Raw genomic sequence first — 19820 nt, forward strand, 5'->3', positions numbered from 1 at the left:
AAGTTGTCATATACTGAGGCAGTGAAGAAAGTAGAAAAATATTTGGTCAAGGGGGAGGGATCTGAGAGGAGTGGTGTGAGTAGTAGATATGTACCAGTACAGAGGGATGGGCCAAAAAGTGATATATGTTTCAGTAAGATTGGATTTTTGGAATTTATAGTAATGGTTATCAACTGTACAGCAGGGATGGAAAGTAAGTCGCAGAAAATAGAGGCTGTGGTGCAGCTGCAGAGAGGTATTTGTGTGTGCGAGACACAGTGTGTCAAGTGTTTGTGTCCCATCCTTTCAGGCTGTTGGCCTGAAGTAGGACTAAATGCCTTTAAATAGTGGAGTATGGCGTTTATTATTATTTTTGTGATTGTAGTGTTAGATGGTAGGGTATTTTATTTTTTATTTTTTTATTAATAAAACACCAAATTAATTAAGTATAAGGGAGTTATACTCCAGTTTAGTAGATGGCGGTAATGCAACATTTATTGGATGCCAACCGCCGTTAAACCTAATCGAAGACAACTAATTTGTCCTTTCACAGTTTCCGTAGTAGTGTTTTACGTCCAGTACTTCCGGAAAACAAGAAAAAAGCCATCCAATGCTTTAAGAGGTCGCAGTCAGATCGAGGACAATATCACAACAACAAACTTGGTTTCGAATTTTGGTAGGTAGAATAGTACGAAGTGTTTGCCTCTCCATGCTGCTGTGCCGCATTTCAGCAGTGAGCCAGAGCGTAGCGAGATGGGGAACGAGTGTTCGGAGAGGCGCCCTTCTCCACCCCGCACTCTCCTTCAACTCCAACCGTTGTCAAAATGTCAGCTCCACCGAAGGTACCGTTCACCCTGCAGCCGCCCAGGGTGCCGGGCCGTACCGCGACAGCGTGTTGCTTCCCCGTACTGAATTCCCCATGAAACTAACCGGACAGAATCTCATAGACCGGGAGGTACAGATACAACAGGTAAGAAGAGTGCTCTAGTCTAGCTTGCTAATGTCATACTAACTAGTTAGTTAGCTTACCAGTGAGCCACATGTTTCGAAACGGGCGCGTGTGACCGATTGCTAAGGAATGTCAGATAAACAAACAAGAGGTTTACTAGCCACTGCAAGACTCATTTTGGTTAGCTAACTAACTAACCTTTCTCAATGAGACGGTGTCTGAAATTCAGCTATGTGCCTGTGTTATGACTATAGACTTGACAGTAATATGTCAGTGTATTGATTCTGTCTGTGTCTAGGAGTGTGGCTTTGCAGAACTCTACTCATGGCAGAGAGAGAGGAAGGCAAAGAAGGAATACTGTCTCCACGATGGCCCCCCATACGCCAACGGGGACCCACATGTGGGACATGCCCTCAATAAGGTGTTGTTATTTGCTACATTTGACATTCTAGTCATTTAGCAGAGAATCCAGCTGTGCATTATTTCTCAACTGGACTTGAAACCAGAACAGAGATTAATCAGTGCTGGCTCTCACTGGCAAGACAAGGCCTTTATCATAATGATTCTTTGGTGTTGTTTGTTCCAGATCCTCAAAGACATCCAGAACCGCTTTGAGATGCTGAGGGGGAAACAGGTTCACTATGTCCCAGGCTGGGACTGCCATGGGCTACCTATTGAGCTGAAGGCACTGGGAGAGCTGGGAACCAGTGGACTGAGCCCTCTGCAGATAAGACAGAAAGGTCAGTGAGGCAGGGAACAGACAGCTGATATATTACTGGTCACTTATTGTGGATGGATGGAACTGACTAGGTATCAAACCCAGGTCACCAGTGAGACCTGGCAAGGATCATGTTAGCCTATTGAGCTGAAAGTGTAGGCTGTTAAAAGCGTAGGCATTCGCTTTTGGAGCTTACACAAATATTCACATCTCAGACAAAATTACTCACGACATGACTGTGGTTCACTGAAACACAAAAACAGCTCTGCCTATTGATTTAACAGAATCTGATATCCCCCTGTGTATGTATGACACCAGAAAATCAGCTGTGTGTGTCTGTTGATGAACTCTGGTCCCCTCTGCTCTCCAGCCCGGGAGTTTGCGAAGGGGGCTATCGCTCGTCAGCGCGCTGCCTTCCAGCGCTGGGGCGTGATGGCGGACTGGGATAAGTGCTACTACACCTTTGATGGGACTTATGAGGCAGCTCAGCTTAAGGTCTTCCAGGACATGCACAGCAAGGTGGGATATATTCTATCAATTTGGGTCAGCCTGCCTCTCTAGAAGATCTGACACTCATTATTTCACTTGCTCGCTCTCTCTCCCCCAGGAGCTAACTGTTTGTTCTTGTGTTGTAATTTCTAGGGTCTGATCTACCAGGACTACAAGCCAGTTTTCTGGTCTCCTTCCTCCAGGTAGGCAGCACTTAGTGGCTTCTGGATATAGTCTCTGCTACATAGCTCTTCCACATACTTTTGGCCATGTAGTGTATGTGGATACCCCTTCAAATGAGTGGATTTGGCTATTTCAGCCACACCCATTGCTGACAGGTGTATTTTATTTATTTAACCTTTATTTAACTAGGCAAGTCAGTTAAGAACAAATTCTTATTTACAATGACGGCCTAGGTAGTATATGGGGCGTTGGTGATAAAACAGATGGTACTGTGATAGACTACATCCAATTTGCTGAGTAGACTGTTGGGGGCTATTTTGTAAACGTGGTTTAACTACCTTGTTCAGGGGGGGCAGAGCGACAGTTTTTTACCTTGTCAGCTCGGAGATTCGATCTTGCAACCTTTCGGTTACAAGTCCAAAGCTCTAACCACTAGGCTTCCTGCCGCCCATGAAGTTGAAGCAAAACAGTGTGACAAAAACAACAACACAGAGTTACACATAATCAAATGTACAGTCAATAACACAAAATAAAATAAAAATCTATAGATCTGTAGAAGAGTAGGGAGGTAGGCAATAAATAGGCCCTAGAGTTGAAAATAATTACAATTTAACATTAATACTGGAGTGATAGATGTGCAAGTAGAGATACTGGGGTGCAAAAGAGCAAGAGGGTAAATAATATGGGGATGAGGTAGTCAGGTGTGCTATTTACAGATTGGCTGTGTACTGGTACAGTGATCGGTAAGCTGCTCAGATAGCTGATGCTTAACGTTAGAGAGGGAGATGTAAGACTCCAGCTTCAGTGATTTTTGTAATTCGTTCGTCCAGTCATTGGCAGCTGAGAACTGGAAGGAAAGGCAGCCAAAGGAAATGTTGGCTTTGGGGATGACCAGTGAGATATACCTGCTGGAGCGCGTGCTACGGGTGGGTGTTGCTGTGGTGAACAGTGATCTGACATAAGGCAGGGCTTTACCTAGCAAAGACTTATAGATGACCTGGAGCCAGTGTGTTTGGCGACGGATAGGTAGTGAGGGCCAGCCAACGAGAGCATACAGGTCGCAGTGGTGGGTAGTATATGTTGCTTTGGTGATAAAACAGATGGTACTGTGATAGACTACATCCAGTTTGCTGAGTAGAGTGTTGGGGGCTATTTTGTAAACGAAATCGCCGAAGTCAAGGATCAGTAGGATAGTCAATTTTACGAGGGTATGTTTGGCAGCATGAGTGAAGGATGCTTTGTTGCGAAATAGGAAGCCGATTCTAGATATCATTTTGGATTGGAGATGCTTAATGTGAGTCTGGAAGGAGAGTTTACAGTCTAACCAGACATCTAGGTATTTGTAGTTGTCCACATATTCTAGGTCAGAACCGTCCAGAGTAGTGATGCTAGTCGGGCGGGAGGGTGCGGGCAGCAATTTGTTGAAGAGCATGCACTTAGTTTTACTAGCATTTAAAAGCAGTTGGAGGCCATGGAAGGAGTGTTGTATGGCGTTGAAGCTCGTTTGGAGGTTTTTTAGCACAGTGTCCAAAGAAGGGCCAGAAGTATACAGAATGGTGTCGTCTGCGTAGAGGTGGATCAGAGAATCACCAGAAGCAAGAGCGACATCATTGATATATACAGAGAGAGGAGTCGGCCCGAGAATTGAACCCTGTGGCACCCGCATAGACTGCCAGAAGTCCAGACAACAGGCCCTCCGATTTGACACACCGAACTCTATCTGAGAAGTAGTTGGTGAACCAGGCGAGGCAGTCATTTGGGAAAGCCAAGGCTATTGAGTCTGCCGATAAGAATGCAGTGATTGACAGAGTCGAAAGCCTTGGCCAGGTTGATGAAGACGGCTGTACAGTTCTGTCTCTTATCGATGGTGGTTAGGATATTGTACATAAGTACAAAAATAAAAACGTTTTTAAAACATAACAAAAACTTCTAATTATAAATGAATTGATCAGTAACCATGATCACCATGCGCAATGTCAAGCATCGGCTGGGGTGATGTAAATCTTGCCGCCATTGGACTCTGGAGCAGTGGAAACACATTCTCTGGAGTAATGAATCACGCTTCAGCATTTGGCACTCTGACAGACGAATCTCCATAGACAATTATTCCTCCGTAGAAAAGATTGTGAACAGCCTTTCAAATTAGTGGATTCGGCTATTTTTCGATTCCACCAATGGCGTGCTCCTGGCGGATGTCAGCATAGTGCCAACTGTAAGGTTTGGTGATGGAGGAATAATGTTGAGGCTGTTTTTCAAGGCTGTTGGGGCTGTTTTTCAAGGCTGTTTTTCATGGTTTGGGCTAGGCCCCTTAGTTCTAGTTAAGATTTACGCTACAGCATACAATGAAATTCTTGACGATTCTGTGCTTCCAACTTTGTGGCAACAGTTTGGGTAAAGCCCTTTACTGTTTCAGCATGACAATGCCCCCGTGCACAAAGCGAAGTCCATACAGAAATGGTTTGTCCAGATTGGTGTGGAAGAACTTGACTGACCTGCACAGAACCCTGACCTCAACCCCATCAAACACCTTTGGGATGAATTGGAACGCCGACTGCGAGCCAGGCCTAATCGCCCAACATCAGTGCCTGACCTCACTAAAACTCTTGTGGCTGAATGGAAGCACGTCCCCGCAGCAATATTCCAACATCTGGTGGAAAACCTTCCCAGAAGAGTGGAGGCAGTTATAGCAGCAAAGGGGGGGACAAACTCCAAAATAATGCCCATGGTCTTGGAATGAGATGTTCGGTGTGTCCACATTCTTTTGGCCATGTAGTGTATCTCTGCTGCGTATCTCCTCCCCACCCCTCCTTTCATTCTCCTCCTCTTTACCTCTAATTCTTCCCCTCTCTCTCTCTCTCTCTCTCTCCCCAGGACAGCTCTTGCAGAGGCAGAGTTGGAGTATAACCCACAGCACGTGAGCAAAGCAATCTACGCCACCTTCGCCCTGGCCACCCTGCCCCCTAAGATGGCGGAAGCTGTAGGGGAGTTGGGCAGCATTTCTGTGTTGGTGTGGACCACCCAACCATGGACCATCCCAGCCAACCAGGCTGTCTGCTTTATGCCCAATGCCCAGTAAGTGCTACTGTCAACAGACATCCCCCCACACACATACCTGCACCTTCAGTACTATACGGTATAACTCCCATCTTTTGTAAATGTGTTCTAATATCTCACACACAGGTACTCAGTAGTGAAGAGGAGAGACAGCTCACAGCTCCTCCTAGTGGCCACTGAGCGCGTTTCCAGCCTGGCAACACTGCTGAGCACAGAGCTGGAGAGTGTGGGCACTTTCACAGGTAAACTGGACACACACACACTCAGACAGACAGACACATAAACATTGTCATGTCACTCTGTCACTTTCTCTTCCCATCCCCACCTCCAGGTGCAGAACTTGAGGGAGGAGTCTGCCAGCATCCCACCATTCCCAGGAAGGAGGTTCCATTGCTTCCAGCCAATTTTGTGACCATGGGCAAAGGAACGGGATTGGTCCACACAGCTCCTGCCCATGGGATGGAGGACTACAGTGTGGCCTCACACTTTAAACTGTCAGTGGTGCGTTCCTTTAGTTGACTAATATATCAATGGGATTGACAGAACAATATGAGTTGGCCAACTTCAAAAACATTCTGGCTTCCAGGCTAAAAGTCTTCATGAACTTCCAATGACATCTGTCCTAGAGATGGGCATGGTTTGTATTTCTATTAAGGATTCCCATTAGCTCATCCTGGGGTCCAATCTCTTCCTGGGGTTAATCAAATGTCCGAACGGATGTTAGTATTCGATTACTTGAGTGGGTGTTCATTTTCAGAGTGAACAAATTTAAGAACTATTTTAACAATGAAAAAGCTTTGTCTAAATTACATTATCCTTGTGACATTTTTACCTGCAATGATATACCAAAGAGTTTAAGAACCACTACATTTGAAATTCCTAATTTAATGAAACTGCAAACTTTTGAGTGTAGTTTTTATAATGGTGCATTACATTGCTATTGCCCCACTTCAAATAGCAATTACAGGTGCTCATCTAAGAGTTTCCACAATACCTGACACAGATCAACGCAAAACACTCACCAGAAAAACTTTTTGTAACAATCAGTTATATCTTAGCGAAAATCACACTTCTCTTTCACTGTTGCTGTTAGCCAAACTACTGAAGTAAAGCAGCATGGCCGCTGTTTACCTCTGCCGTGTGCATTTGTGTCGTTCTGATTGGTCGGTAGTTTATCATTTTTTTCTGTGTAATTCTTTAAATAACAATGAGAATTTCGACTCCGTATATCTGAACGTCATGATATTATTCGAATAGTAAAATCATTTAAATTACCCACCCCTAATTTGTATGGCTGTGTGTGTTTCCTCTGTTCTAGGAGTGTATCGTGGATGAGGAAGGCAGATTCACTGAGCTGGCTGGGCCTGAGCTACAGAGTCTGTCTGTGATGGGGGAGGGCAACGATACAGGTAGGAAGAAACGGTGTGAGAGAGACAGGGAGGAGAATGCTTAACTTGTATTGTCTAGTTTAAGTTCTTGCTCTCTTTGTACAAGCTTTTGTGTGTGTTTTGTGTGCATGTCAGTGATCTCCATGCTGAAGGCTGTCGGTTCTCTAGTGAAGGAGGAGGAGTGTGTCCACAGTTACCCGTACGACTGGAGGAGTAAAGAGCCTGTAGTCATCAGACCCAGCAAACAGTGGTTCATTAACATCGCCAGCCTCAAAGACAAGGCCAAGGTAGGAATCACACACTGAGGATAACTCTTACAAACAGGGATGAATCTCAGTTCTCAATGCGATACATTGAGAATGATTCTTTCGGCCTCCCGGGTGGCGCAGTGGTCTAGAGCACTGCATCGCAGTGCTATGCTGCGCCACCAGAGTCTGGGTTCGCGCCCAGGCTCTGTCGCAGCCGGCCGCGACCGGGAGGTCCGTGGGGCGACGCACAATTGGCTTAGCGTCGTCCGGGTTAGGGAGGGTTTGGCCGGTAGGGATATCCTTGTCTCATCGCGCTCCAGCGACTCCTGTGGCGGGCCGGGCGCAGTGCGCGCTAACTGAGGGGGGCGGGTGCACGGTGTTTCCTCCGACACATTGGTGCGGCTGGCTTCCGGGTTGGAGGCGCGCTGTGTTAAGAAGCAGTGCGGCTTGGTTGGGTTGTGCTTCGGAGGACGCATGACTTTCGACCTTCGTCTCTCCCGAGCCCGTACGGGAGTTGTAGCGATGAGACAAGATAGTAATTACTAGCGATTGGATACCACGAAAATTGGGGAGAAAAGGGGATAAAATTTAAAAAAAAAGAAAAAAAAAAAAAAAAAAGAAAAAAAAAAGAGAATGATTCTTTCAAACAGGTGATGATTGTCACTCGCATACACTTAGAACAGGTCCCACTCAGTAAGTTAGACTCTTAGAAACTGAGAATGATTCTTCTTATAGAGCAGGGATCAACTAAATTCAGCTGCAGGACGATTTCTTTCTTCTTCAGCGGATGGTCAGGGGGCTGGAACATAGTTACAAATCATTTGTAGACTGCAAGAAGTCCAAAGAGAGAGAATATTTGACTAAAACATTTAGTTGTGGAACCCTGCTCTAGAGGATTAAGAAACTCGTTCTGACTGTGTGTAGGAAGCGCTGGCTAAGGTGCGTGTGATCCCAGAATCGGCGAGGGGCAGTCTGTTGGCCCACCTGGACAGAAGACCGTACTGGTGTATCTCACGCCAGAGGAGCTGGGGTGTGCCCATACCTGTGTTCTACCACAAGGAGACAGGAGAGCCTCTCATTAACAAGTAACTACACACCCACAAACATTCTCAAACACACACACAACGCCACCCCGCTCTGACTCCTGCACTCTCCCCCTAAAGGTACACTGTATCCCATGTGACCCAGCTGTTCTCAGAGAAGGGCAGTGACTGCTGGTGGGAGCTGCCCCTGGAATCTCTACTGCCACCAGAGGTGCTCAAGAAGGTGAGTCACCGCAGCACTTCCACTCACAAGTCAGTGAATATGGTTGTATGATTAAAAGAGGATTTTAGCACCTTGTGTGTGTGAAAGTTAATGTATGTATGTGTGTGTTTGTCAGAGTAAAGCAGGAGAGGTAACCGACTACGAGCGTGGAGATGATGTGTTGGACATCTGGTTTGACAGTGGAACCTCCTGGGCTGCTGTTCTTGAAGGTGAGGCTCTGTGTTTAGCTAACCTGGCGCAGCTACGTACTACATCTGCCAAGTATTCTTACACTAGCAATTACACTTGTGTTTTCTTAGAATTCAAGGCTGTGTCTGAAGGTTGTTTTCTTAGCTAGGCCTAGCTAAATCACAATTTGCTAAGTGTCCTTACTGCACTAACCAGTTATTGAATACTGTACAAACTGCCTGGTAATGATATCTCTCTCTGGCACATGGCTTATCGTGAATTGTTTATGCATTAGAAATGACTTCTCTCGTATGAAGCGTGTCTAGTACTCGTATATCAGCCATTAGCTTTATCCCTCTCTGGAACACGCTGTGACACCTTACTGAAGTGTTTTATAGTCAGATAATGAGGAAGACTTTAATTTGTTTGGATATTGTTCTTGTTGTGGCATTTGGCAAGACTGACATCCAACATACAGCCACACAATTTCCCAAGGTTTACCCATGTTGTGTTTTCAGAAATGAAGGAGAGTGACACTGACTCTGAGTCACGGCTCAGCTGGCTCCCTACCTCCCTACGCAAACCCCTGGTGCCAGGTTAATAACCCCCAGACCCCTCTTCTACTCATCACTCCTTCCCCCCCATTTCTACTCGTCCCCCCCCTTTTCTACTAATCCCTCCTTTTCTACTCATCCCTCTTTCCCCCCTTTTCTACTCATCCCTCTTTCCCCCCTTTTCTACTCATCCCTCCTTTCTTTCTCTCACAATCCCCCCCTCTCTCTCTCTTTCTCTCTGACTCTCTCCTGCTCTCTTCCCCTTCTCTCCTCAGCATGTGGGACTCTGAGCACCTTGTTTGGGAGCTGAGCACCTTAAAGATTGGTTATCTATAAGATTCACTCCCTGGCTGTGCTCTCTGTTTAGTCAGCAGTCTCTCTCTTTGGCAGCAAGGGAGGATCTCCCCCTGAAAGCCTGGTGGCTGTATCTGTGCTACTGTCTAAGGCAGGAGCACTACGGTCTCTAAGCCTCTCTCCAACCTCTACAGTACCCCGTGGCTTTGGAAGGCTGCCTCGCCATGTAACGTTTCTGTACTGTCTCTTTCAAGGCTGGCCAAGGTGGAATGTCTGTCGCTACTACTTTCATGCAGGGCATTGGTCAAGGCATGGTGGCACAATCTCGGTATACTTGTCATACATTGTCTCAATGTCCTCACTACCAGTGGCTGTGGTCTCTGTCCCTCTAGACTTGTCCTACCTCTTGTGGACAAAGACAGTGAAGTTCCCCTGATACTAACCATCTGGCTTTCCTCTCTGTTCGCATGAATTGGTTAAGAACAAAACACTGCAAAGAACTAAACATGTTTTTCCGCTCTCTCTCTCTCTCTCGCTTTCTCTCTCCCTCTCTCTCGTCAGACTCGAGGGCTGATGTGTATGTGGAGGGAAAGGACCAGATAGGTGGTTGGTTCCAGTCCTCTCTGCTCACCAGTGTTGCCGTGCAGAAAATGGCACCCTACAAGTCAGTGAAATACTTTTTATATCTATGTGTGCTTGTTGTAAATGTGTCCGTAAGAAAGCCAGAGAAGAATCTGTATTCATAACTTTCTCTCTCAGGGCTCTGATGATACATTTCTTTCTCTCTCAGGGCTCTCATGATACATGACTTTGTGATAAGTGAGAAAGGAGAGAAGATGTCCAAGTCTTTAGGCAACGTAGTAGACCCCGATACAGTCATCCACGGGGGGGAGGTGAGAGGTGGTGGATGAGACCTAACCTTTCTGGAGAAACATACACACACTCCCGGGGTGGTCAACAGTGTTAGTCTTTAAAGGCTTTCACCCAACCCCACTCTCCTATCTCTTTCCCTCTATTTCTCCCAGGACCCCAGTGTGTCTCCTGCCTATGGAGTGGATGTGTTGCGTTGGTGGGTGGCAGAGTCCAACGTCTTCTCTGAGGTCCAGATCGGCCCCAACGTGCTCAACTCAGCCAGAGACAGCATCAATAAGGTGAGTCTCATGGTGTCTACTATCTGTGAGTCTGTCTGAAAAAAGGTCTATCTGTGTAGAAGTCTCGTTACCTGCTTCTCCACACTGCTGTAATAACTCTTCCTCATCTCTTTCTAGTTGAGGAATACCCTGAAGTTCTTGCTAGGGAATCTGCAGGGTTTTGACCCTCGTACTCAGGCAGTGGACCCTAAAGAAATGCACTACATCGACCAGTACCTACTGCACCTTCTACGGAACTACAGTATGAAGATGACAGATGCCTACAATGATTTTGGTGCGGGCAGGGCCATCCGCCTGCTCCAAGCCTTCATCACCAGAGACCTCTCCAAGTTCTACTTCAGCATCATCAAGGACAGGTACTGATACTCTTGCTAAATACTACTACCACTACTATTGTTATTACATTGTCTACTACTACTCTGTTACACTTATGACAACACTATAATGACTAATGTCATTGCTACTATATGGCACTATTAATAGTCTGTTACTCTCTCCCTCTCCCAGGCTGTACTGTGATCCTGAGGACTCGTTGGGTCGGCGGTCCTGTCAGACGGTTCTAGAGGAGATTCTGGACGGAGTGACGCGCTCCATCGCTCCTATCCTACCTCACCTGGCCGAAGAGGTCTACTTACACGCCCCAGGACATAACGGTATGGCCTTATGTGTGCGTGCGTGCCTGCCTGTACCTGTGTGTGTGTGTCTCAGTGACTGAAAGTCTCTATCTTCAGAGGGGGAGACCCTGTTCAGGAGTGGCTGGATTAAGAGCAGTCCTGTGTGGCGGAGGCCGGGATTGGAGGAAGCCGTGGAGGGGGCATGCGCTATCAGGGATTCCTTCCTGTCCTCTATCCCAGGACGCAATGCAGCCGAATATGAGCTGACCATAGAGATTGAGCCTGGCCTACTGTTTGAACTCATTGAGGTAAGGGGGCAGAATGCGCTCTCTGATGTCCTCCTCATAATCACTATACCAGAAACGGCTGAGATGTAGTTGTATGGAAGTGACGGTCTTTCAGGTCTCAGAAAGGCAACTCCTAGTTGGCTACCACAAACTTTACCTATCTAATCTCTCTCTTTCTCAGTCTCTCCAAGACGAACCTACTTCCTCTTACTCTCAGCTAACAGAGCTGATGATGTCATCGCAGACAACCCTGACTAGCGCCCTGCCCAGAGACCTGCCCGCTGATGCCCTCATCAGCAACGGCAGTTTCCTCATCAACCTTGAGGGTGAGTCCCAGCTAAGCTAACACTAGCACATTTACAATGCTGTAGTAGCTGAATCCCAAATGAAACTCGGGGTTCTATAGGGCTCCCGAGTGGCGCAGCGGTCTAAGGCACTGCATCTCAGTGCTAGACGCATCACTACAGTCCCTGGTTCGAATCCAAGCTGCATCACATCCGGCCGTGATTGGGAGTCCCATAGGGCGGCGCACAATTTGCCCAGCGTCGTCCGGGTTTGGACGGGGTAGGCCGTCATTGTAAATAAGAATGTGTTCTTAACTGGCTTGCCTAGTTAAATAAAGGTTACTTTAAAAATGTTTTTTTTATACAATCATATCCGCTTTAGCTGACATCCACAAAGCGGTTGTTTTGGCAGTGTAGGAGGTAGAACTGGGTTGGAGCTGTCAAATCCACAAGCAGCTCCTGGCATTATACCTAAAGCGGACGTTGCCATTGGCTGCACGGAGTCCCATTAAGAAATCCCATGCAGCCTTGTTTACAAGTTTGAACACTAGAATGTGAGATGTAATCTACACCTTTATTAAGATGATGCAAATCCTCATTATTTAGTTTAAGGATTTTTTTTATTTGAGCATCATTATTTCTATATAGCCTACACTTTCTCATTCTGAACTTGTAAAGTGAGTGGGATGGGTGTGGCTTTGTGACACTGATCAAGATAAGCTGCTCACCAATTTGACAGCTCCAACACAGTTAATAGCCCATTTATACTTGCTCTAGCAATGTGATCCGGAGGCTCCGTAGGGAGGGTTTGACACAGTTGGTGGGGCAGGAGGTCCTGTATAAACACTCACTTTCTTGACAACAGCTCTGCTTAGCGAAGCTCAAGTATGAATGCTCTGACTACCTCTACGGCGGCCGCATCGCGGTGAATTCTGTACAGCCACTGCAGGTGTCGGATTGACCTTTTAGGCCTACACCTATATTGTGTTTATACAGGACCTACTGCCCCCACCTACCGTCAACTAATCATGTACATATGGAGCTATAAGGAGTCCTCCACATTGTTACAAATTTTGGGAAGTGCACGGCGATGAGGCTCCAGAAACTACGAAATTGCATCACACCCACCTTACGGAGCCTCTGGATCGCCAACCCGGAACAGGCATGTATTGGCTTTTACACCTCAGACTAGTGTTGAACGGTATACTGAAACCTCTGTACTTTTTGAAACTAGAATATGAAAAGGGTTCGTACTATAATTTTTGTTACTTTCCAGAAGTGGCGCGTGGGTAAAATCACATGGGAAGCCAAGCCAGAAATAAAAACTAAAAAGCCATATTACAACCAGTGATGTAGTGCAGGGTGAACACTGTTAAACCTTTTTTTATTTGTGAAAAAGCATTTATTCACCTTTTTGGTTACCACTGCTCTAGATAGTTGAGTGAAGTTCAATCTCGTGCTTCACTCGGTGGGCTGATAATTCTAAGTGGCAAAAACAGCAGATGTTATTGCAGGTGTAGCGAAATGCTTGTGCTTCTAACAGTGCAGTAATATCTAACAAGTAATATCTAACAATTTCACAACAATACACACATCTAAAGTAAAGGAATGGAATTAAGAATATATAAATATTTGGATGAGCAATGTCAGAGCGGCATAGACTAAGAATAGAATACAGTATATACATATGAGATTAATAATGTTTACACATTTTTGCATTACTTAAGTGGCCAGTGATTTCAAGTCTATGTATATAAGGCAGCAGCAGCCTCTAATGTGCTAGTGATGGCTGTTTAACAGTCTGATGGCCTTGGGATAGAAGCTGTTTTTCAGGCTCTGTCGCAGCTTTGATGCACCTGTACTGACCTCGCCTTCTGGATGATAGCAGGGTGAACAGGCAGAGGCTCAGGTGGTTGTAGGTGTCCTGGAGGGCAGGTAGTTTGCCCCTGGTGATGCATTGGGTAGACCACACCACCCTCTGGAGAGCCCTGCGGTTGTGGACAGTACAGTTGCCGTACCAGGTGGTGATACAGGATGCTCTCAATTGTGCATCTGTAAAAGTTTGAGGGTTTTAGGTACCAAGTCAAATTTCTTCAGTCTCCTGAGGTTGAAGAACCACACTGTCTGTGTTGGTGGACCAGTTATGTGAATGCTGGGGAAATTGAAGCTTTCCACTAGAGGTCGACCGATTTTATGATTTTTCAACGCCGATACCGATTTATTGGAGGACCAAAAAAGCCGATGCCGATTAAAAAAAATATATATATATATAAAAAATAATTTCAATGTAAAATATATATAAAAAAACAATATTAAAAAAAAATATGTATTTGTGATAATGACAATTACAACAATATTGAATGAACACTTTTAACTTAATATAATACATCAATAAAATCAATTTAGCCTCAAATAAATAATGAAACATGTTCAATTTGGTTTAAATAATGCAAAAACAAAGTGTTGGAGAAGAAAGTAAAAGTGCAATATGTGCCATGTAAGAAAGCTAACGTTTAAGTTCCTTGCTCAGAACATGAGAACATATGAAAGCTGGTGGTTCCTTTTAACATGAGTCTTCAATATTCCCAAGTAAGAAGTTTTAGGTTGTAGTTATTATAGGAATTATAGGACTATTTCTCTCTATACGATTTGTATTTCATATACCTTTGACTATTGGATGTTCTTATAGGCACTTTAGTATTGCCAGTGTAACAGTATAGCTTCCATCCCTCTCCTCGCCGCTACCTGGGCTCGAACCAGGAACACATCGACAACAGCCACCCTCGAAGCAGCGTTACCCATGCAGAGCAAGGGGAACAACTACTCCAAGTCTCAGCGCGAGTGACGTTTGAAACGCTATTAGCGCGCACCCCGCTAACTAGCTAGCCATTTCACATCGGTTACACCAGCCTAATCTCGGGAGTTGATAGGCTTGAATTCATAAACAGCAGAGCTGCTGGCAAAACGCACGAAAGTGCTGTTTGAATGAATGTTTACGAGCCTGCTGGTGCCCACCATCGCTGTCAGACTGCTCTATCAAATCATAGACTTAATTATAACATAACACACAGAAATACGAGCCTTAGGTCATAAATATGGTTGAATCCGGAAACTATCATCTCGAAAACAAAACATTTATTCTTTCAGTGAAATACGGAACTGTTCCATATTTTATCTAACGGGTGGCATCCATCAGTCTAAATATTCCTGTTACATTACACAACCTTCAATGTTATGTCATAATTACGTAAAATTCTGGCAAGTTAGTTCGAAATGAGCCAGGCGGCCCAAACTGTTGCATATACCCTGACTCTGCGTGCAATGAACGCAAGAGAAGTGACACAATTTCACCTTGTTAATATTGCCTGCTAACCTGGTTTTCTTTTAGCTAAATATGCATGTTTAAAAATATATACTTCTGTGTATTGATTTAAAAAAAGGCATTGATGTTTATGGTTAGGTACATGTTGGAGCAACGACAGTCCTTTTTCGCGAATGCGCACTGCATCGATTATATGCAACGCAGGACAAGCTAGATAAACTAGTAATATCATCAACCATGTGTAGTTATAACTAGTGATTATGATTGATTGATTTTTATAAGATAAGTTTAATGCTAGCTAGCAACTTACCTCGGCTTCTTACTGCATTCGCGTAACAGGCGGGCTCTTCGTGAGGCAGGTGGTTAGAGTGTTGGACTAGTTAACCGTAAGGTTGCAAGATTGAATCCCTGAGCTGACAAGGTAAAAATCTGTCGTTCTGCCCCTGAACAAGGCAGTTGTCCTAGGCCGTCATTGAAAATAAGAATGTGTTTTTAACTGACTTGCCTAGTTAAAAAAAGGTTACATATAACTTACCTGACACCCTAGACCCACTTCAATTTGCTTACCGTCCCAATAGAGTCAGACGATGCAATCGCCATCGCACTGCACACTGCCCTATCCCATCTGGACAAGAGGAATACCTATGTAATAATGCTGTTCATTGACTATAGCTGAGCAATCAACACCCTAGTACCCTCCAAGCTCATCATTACGCTTGAGGCCCCGGGTCTGAACCCAGCCCTCTGCAACTGGGACCTGGACTTCCTGATGGGCCGCCCCCCCCCAGGTGGTGAAAGTAGGAAACAACACCACTTCACTGATCCTCAACACTGGGGCCCCACAAGGGTGTGTGCTCAGCCCCCTTCTGTACTCCCTGTTCACCCATGACTGCGTGGCTACACATTCCTCCAACTCAAATCATCAAGTTTGCAGACAACACAGCAGTAGTAGGCCTGATTACCAACAATGACGAGAGCCTACAGGGAGGTGGTGAGGGCCCTGGGATTGTGGTGCCAGGATAATAAAACTCACCCAATGTCAACAAAACAAAGGAGCTGATTGTGGATTTCAGGACACAGCAGAGGGAGCACCCCCTATCCACATCGACGGGACCGCAGTGGAGGTGGAAAGTAGAGGTCGACCGATTAATTAGGGCCGATTTTCAAGTTTTCATAACAATTGGTCATTTTGGATGCGATTTTTGCCAATTTATTTTATTTTTTAAATTTTAAAAATATATATATTTTAACACTTTTATTTAACTAGGCAAGTCAGTTAAGATCAAATTCTTATTTACAATGACGGCCTAAGTTAGGTGATATGATCCTTGACTAGTCTCCCAAAGCTCTTCATGGTGACAGAAGTTAGTGCTATAGTCATTTAGTTTAGTTCAGTTACCTTTCATTTAGTTCAGTTACCTTTGCTTTCTTGGATGCAGGAGACACAGATAGGATACAAGCAGAGAGAGATTAGTAGTACAGTGGTTCCCGTACTTGGGGTCGGGATTCATATGGGGTCCCCTAAAGTTGAAATTATCAAACACATTAATAACTTGTTTATCTTTAAATGGGTATAGAATCCAATATTTTAGAGTAAACTTTTACTGTTAGAATGTACTTTAATGTCATTATGTGTTGGGACAGCCTGTGGGACCTAAAATTGATTGAAATATAAAACTGCTCTACAGATAGTAGTGACACAAACAGTGGTGAGGCTGAGGCAGGCTGCCATGCAGGAGGCAGAGAGAGGAAGCAAACAGAGGTTACAGTGGTTCCCAAACTTGGTTGGTGGGGTCCTCTGAAATGTAAATGTGGTCCCCAGAGAATCTAATCTTAACACAATAACAAGTTCATCTTCAAATGGGTATATTGCCCTTCCAAGCAAAAAGGCAGTAACTGAGAAATTGCTTTTATTTACCTTGGTTTCACAGTAACTTTATGCAGTTACTGCTAACATGACCCCCATTTCCTCAAACACAATACGAGGTAGGATACTTGTCCACATATTTAAGCATGTATTTAATTTAGCAAAAATGACAAATTTTCAACCAAATGAGCAGTTACTGCCTTTTTTCTTGGTAGGGCAGTATAGACTACAACATTTTAGTTTCAACTAAGGGCTTTTTATACGGGTGCACTTTAGGTGTTTACAATACAGAATTGAATTACATGAGATACTAAGAACATGAACGTGATATGCATTTAGTCATTTTTTACTACAGAAAGTTACATTAGGCCTTCCCAATAGACCTGCATGAAAATGCAATCAAGCAATACAGTTCAAAAAATGTAATACGTTTTGGTTTATATCGGTGGTTGTTAGTCTTCTCTATAATTTACCCCTGCCCCTTTTTTTTTTTACCACTACATCCCTGAATTACAACCTGTGTTGTGATAATTGCATTGTTTCCTCTATAACCTGTTAGTTCATATGCCTTCCCACTGTGATAATATAGGCCTAAGTCAGAGACAGAATAAATTCAGCCACACCTTTGTTTCATCACAAAGCCAGAGAGCAACATCCGGTTTAGTCCACAAAGCATATTGCATGTAATAAACAGTTACATGACCTACAGCATGGTCAAGCAAGTTAACGTTTGACATTTTCAGACTACTAAACAACTATTGATTTAGAACCATGGAAAGTTACCGCAAGTCACAAAGAAAACAGGAGCTGCCTCCACTATTCCAGCACCATTTCAGCAAATTGCTTTGTGAACGTTTCAACATCATCAAATCACTTATGCTTAGTCTAATACAGTGACAACTAAAAGATTCCAAAAACAATTTAGTCCAATCAACGTAAGATATCACATGGCTGTCCATGGTACTGATTTCTGTGTGTGCGTAAGTAGAAAAAACACAGTTGACTTACCCTACTTGTAGAGAAACGCCAATGCCATCCTCTCATGTTGCCCGAAACGGTTTATGACTCTGTCATACAGTACACACTTAGTCTTTGTTTTCCTAGGCTACCTGGCCAGGCCAGAGGCACAATGCATGGATTTATGGTTGGATCAGATTTGCCGTTATATTCATTGGCCAGTACTTAAAATTAAGTAAAACCACAAGTCCAAATCCCTATATCCGTCATATGGCTAATTTAGGAAATGTCCAATTTTAGCTAGCTAGCCACCAGAGGGCAACAATTACATTTTTTTCTGCCAATGAAGTTTGGGTTGATGTGAAGCCAAGTCCAAACTGGTTTCCCTTTACACTTTTGTTTTGGTGTGCCAGGACCATTCAGTTGAGCTCACTCAGTTTCTCAATGCTGATTGGCTATTATTATATACTTTTTTTTATTAAGGGAGGCCAAATTATTTGTAATCTGTAGCACCATGAAATCAGCCAAAACAAGCTCAATAACTCAGTGCATGCACACGCTCTTATTGAATATGCATTCATTCACCTGTATTGTGAATAGGCCTAGGCTACATCTTGATTTACTGTTCAAATAAATGATTACCATTATGTAGTTAAATTGATTGTGTAGTTGATTTATTAATGCATACATGGCTGTCTCTCCAAAACAATTGTCCCAAAGAAATCTAATGTAATATTGAACAGAGCAGTAGCTGAGTTTCTCTGTGACTTTGGCTAATATGCCTTTTTTCCCGCTGTGGTTTGTTTTTGTATTGTGATACTAAACCTGGTATCAGTATCTAAGTCAATTCTGGTATCGTGACCACTACCTCAGACACCTCCAAAACTTCAGCTATGTGGGTGTCTGCTATCGCCAGTTAACACTTGATCTGATTGAATCTTTGCCTTAGGCTTTTTTTTTTACAGGCAGCCCAATTCTGAACTTTGTTTTCACTAATTGGTCTTTTGACAAATCAGATCAGTTCTAAAAATAAAAAAAAGAGCTGATGTGATTGGTCAACACTAATTAGTGTTAGTGTAAAGAATATCAAAATTGGGCTGCCGGTTTAACGCAATCATAGTCTGTTCAAAACACCCAAGTATTTTAGGGGTCATACAGTAACCTGGTTCGTGTTCAAAACAAGACATTTTGTTGTGAAACGTTTTTCCTTGAAAAACATTTTAATATGGTGTCTGGTGTGCACTAATGAATATGACCTTTTATCCGCCCTAATCATAGGCCCTAGTAACCTTTTCTCTCTGTCCAATCAGGTGGGGTTATCCGTGAGGACAGTGCTTACCAAGTAGCGGCAGTGCCCACCTCCATGGCCCGGTGCCCGAGGTGCCGCCGGTACACCTCAAACTCTCCAGACTGCCCCTGCCCCCGCTGCCAGACCATCCTTACTAGGGCGCAGTGACATGTCCATCCGCACCATGACAACCTGCAAATTGCCCTCTGACCCGGTCTGTCTGCTTGAACTGACTCCAGACAACCAGGGGTCAACAAAGAAAGACCCTGCTTAGCAACGCACAGAGAGGGTTAACAGCCAGACATTTCTTCAGCTCTTCAACTGACATTGACTCTAGCATGTTGCCGCATGCAGTGAGGATGGATGGTTTACGAGACAGGCTTCGTAAAACAAAGCACACATTTTATTTTGATAGAGGGAATTGTCTTAAGAGCTATGCAGTACTTTTGAGTTCATAAGACACCTCCCAAAGAAGGGCACATCAGTAAGGTTTCAGTGATGTTTCCTAGAAAGGGACATGTATTGATAGTCCTGGACCCCTCCTATGAGGCACAGAGTGCAGTAATATACCTACTAAGAGAATCAAGTCATCGGGTCTGTTATTGTATGTATTAGAAGGATATATAGGGGATGGTACAACACTGAGCGCTTTGTTTTTTATTTGTATTCATGTTTAATGATAATCTGTATAGTACTCCTGTCCACTTGTATCAAATCTATTAAATAAAGGATTATCATTCAAATACACTCGGAAGCCAAA

At 44.3% G+C, this 19820-nt stretch overlaps 1 protein-coding gene across 2 annotated transcripts; it reads left to right on the forward strand.

The window, feature by feature from the left end:
- The first annotated feature begins 232 nt into the window (after positions 1–232).
- Positions 233–19807, forward strand: iars2 (isoleucyl-tRNA synthetase 2, mitochondrial). 2 transcript variants are annotated; one of them, XM_071366457.1, is made up of 22 exons: positions 233–949; positions 1227–1349; positions 1515–1668; positions 2017–2165; positions 2289–2338; positions 5190–5390; positions 5499–5614; positions 5704–5873; positions 6691–6781; positions 6896–7047; positions 7933–8093; positions 8172–8274; positions 8390–8483; positions 8961–9038; positions 9852–9954; positions 10081–10183; positions 10316–10441; positions 10559–10797; positions 10949–11094; positions 11173–11363; positions 11524–11668; positions 19083–19807. In XM_071366457.1, the coding sequence occupies exons 1-22, from the start codon at positions 689–691 to the stop codon at positions 19226–19228; spliced, it is 3102 nt and encodes a 1033-aa protein (XP_071222558.1). In that variant the 5' UTR covers positions 233–688; the 3' UTR covers positions 19229–19807. The 2 variants fall into 2 exon arrangements, with proteins under 2 accessions (XP_071222558.1, XP_071222559.1); XM_071366458.1 differs by lacking the exon at positions 8961–9038 and having other exon boundaries at positions 235–949.
- Positions 19808–19820: the final 13 nt, after the last annotated feature.

The sequence above is a fragment of the Salvelinus alpinus genome, chromosome 25 (assembly GCF_045679555.1).
Source record: "Salvelinus alpinus chromosome 25, SLU_Salpinus.1, whole genome shotgun sequence".
Classification (NCBI taxonomy): Eukaryota; Metazoa; Chordata; class Actinopteri; order Salmoniformes; family Salmonidae; genus Salvelinus; species Salvelinus alpinus.

Excerpts from the sequence above, each read along its gene's own strand:
- iars2 (XM_071366457.1), top strand. The coding sequence starts at position 689 with ATGCTGCTGTGCCGCATTTCAGCAGTGAGCCAGAGCGTAGCGAGATGG. Across the intron at positions 9,955-10,080 it reads CAGAAAATGGCACCCTACAA|GGCTCTCATGATACATGACT; the intron begins GTCAGTGAAATA and ends TTTCTCTCTCAG. Across the intron at positions 10,798-10,948 it reads TTCAGCATCATCAAGGACAG|GCTGTACTGTGATCCTGAGG; the intron begins GTACTGATACTC and ends TCCCTCTCCCAG.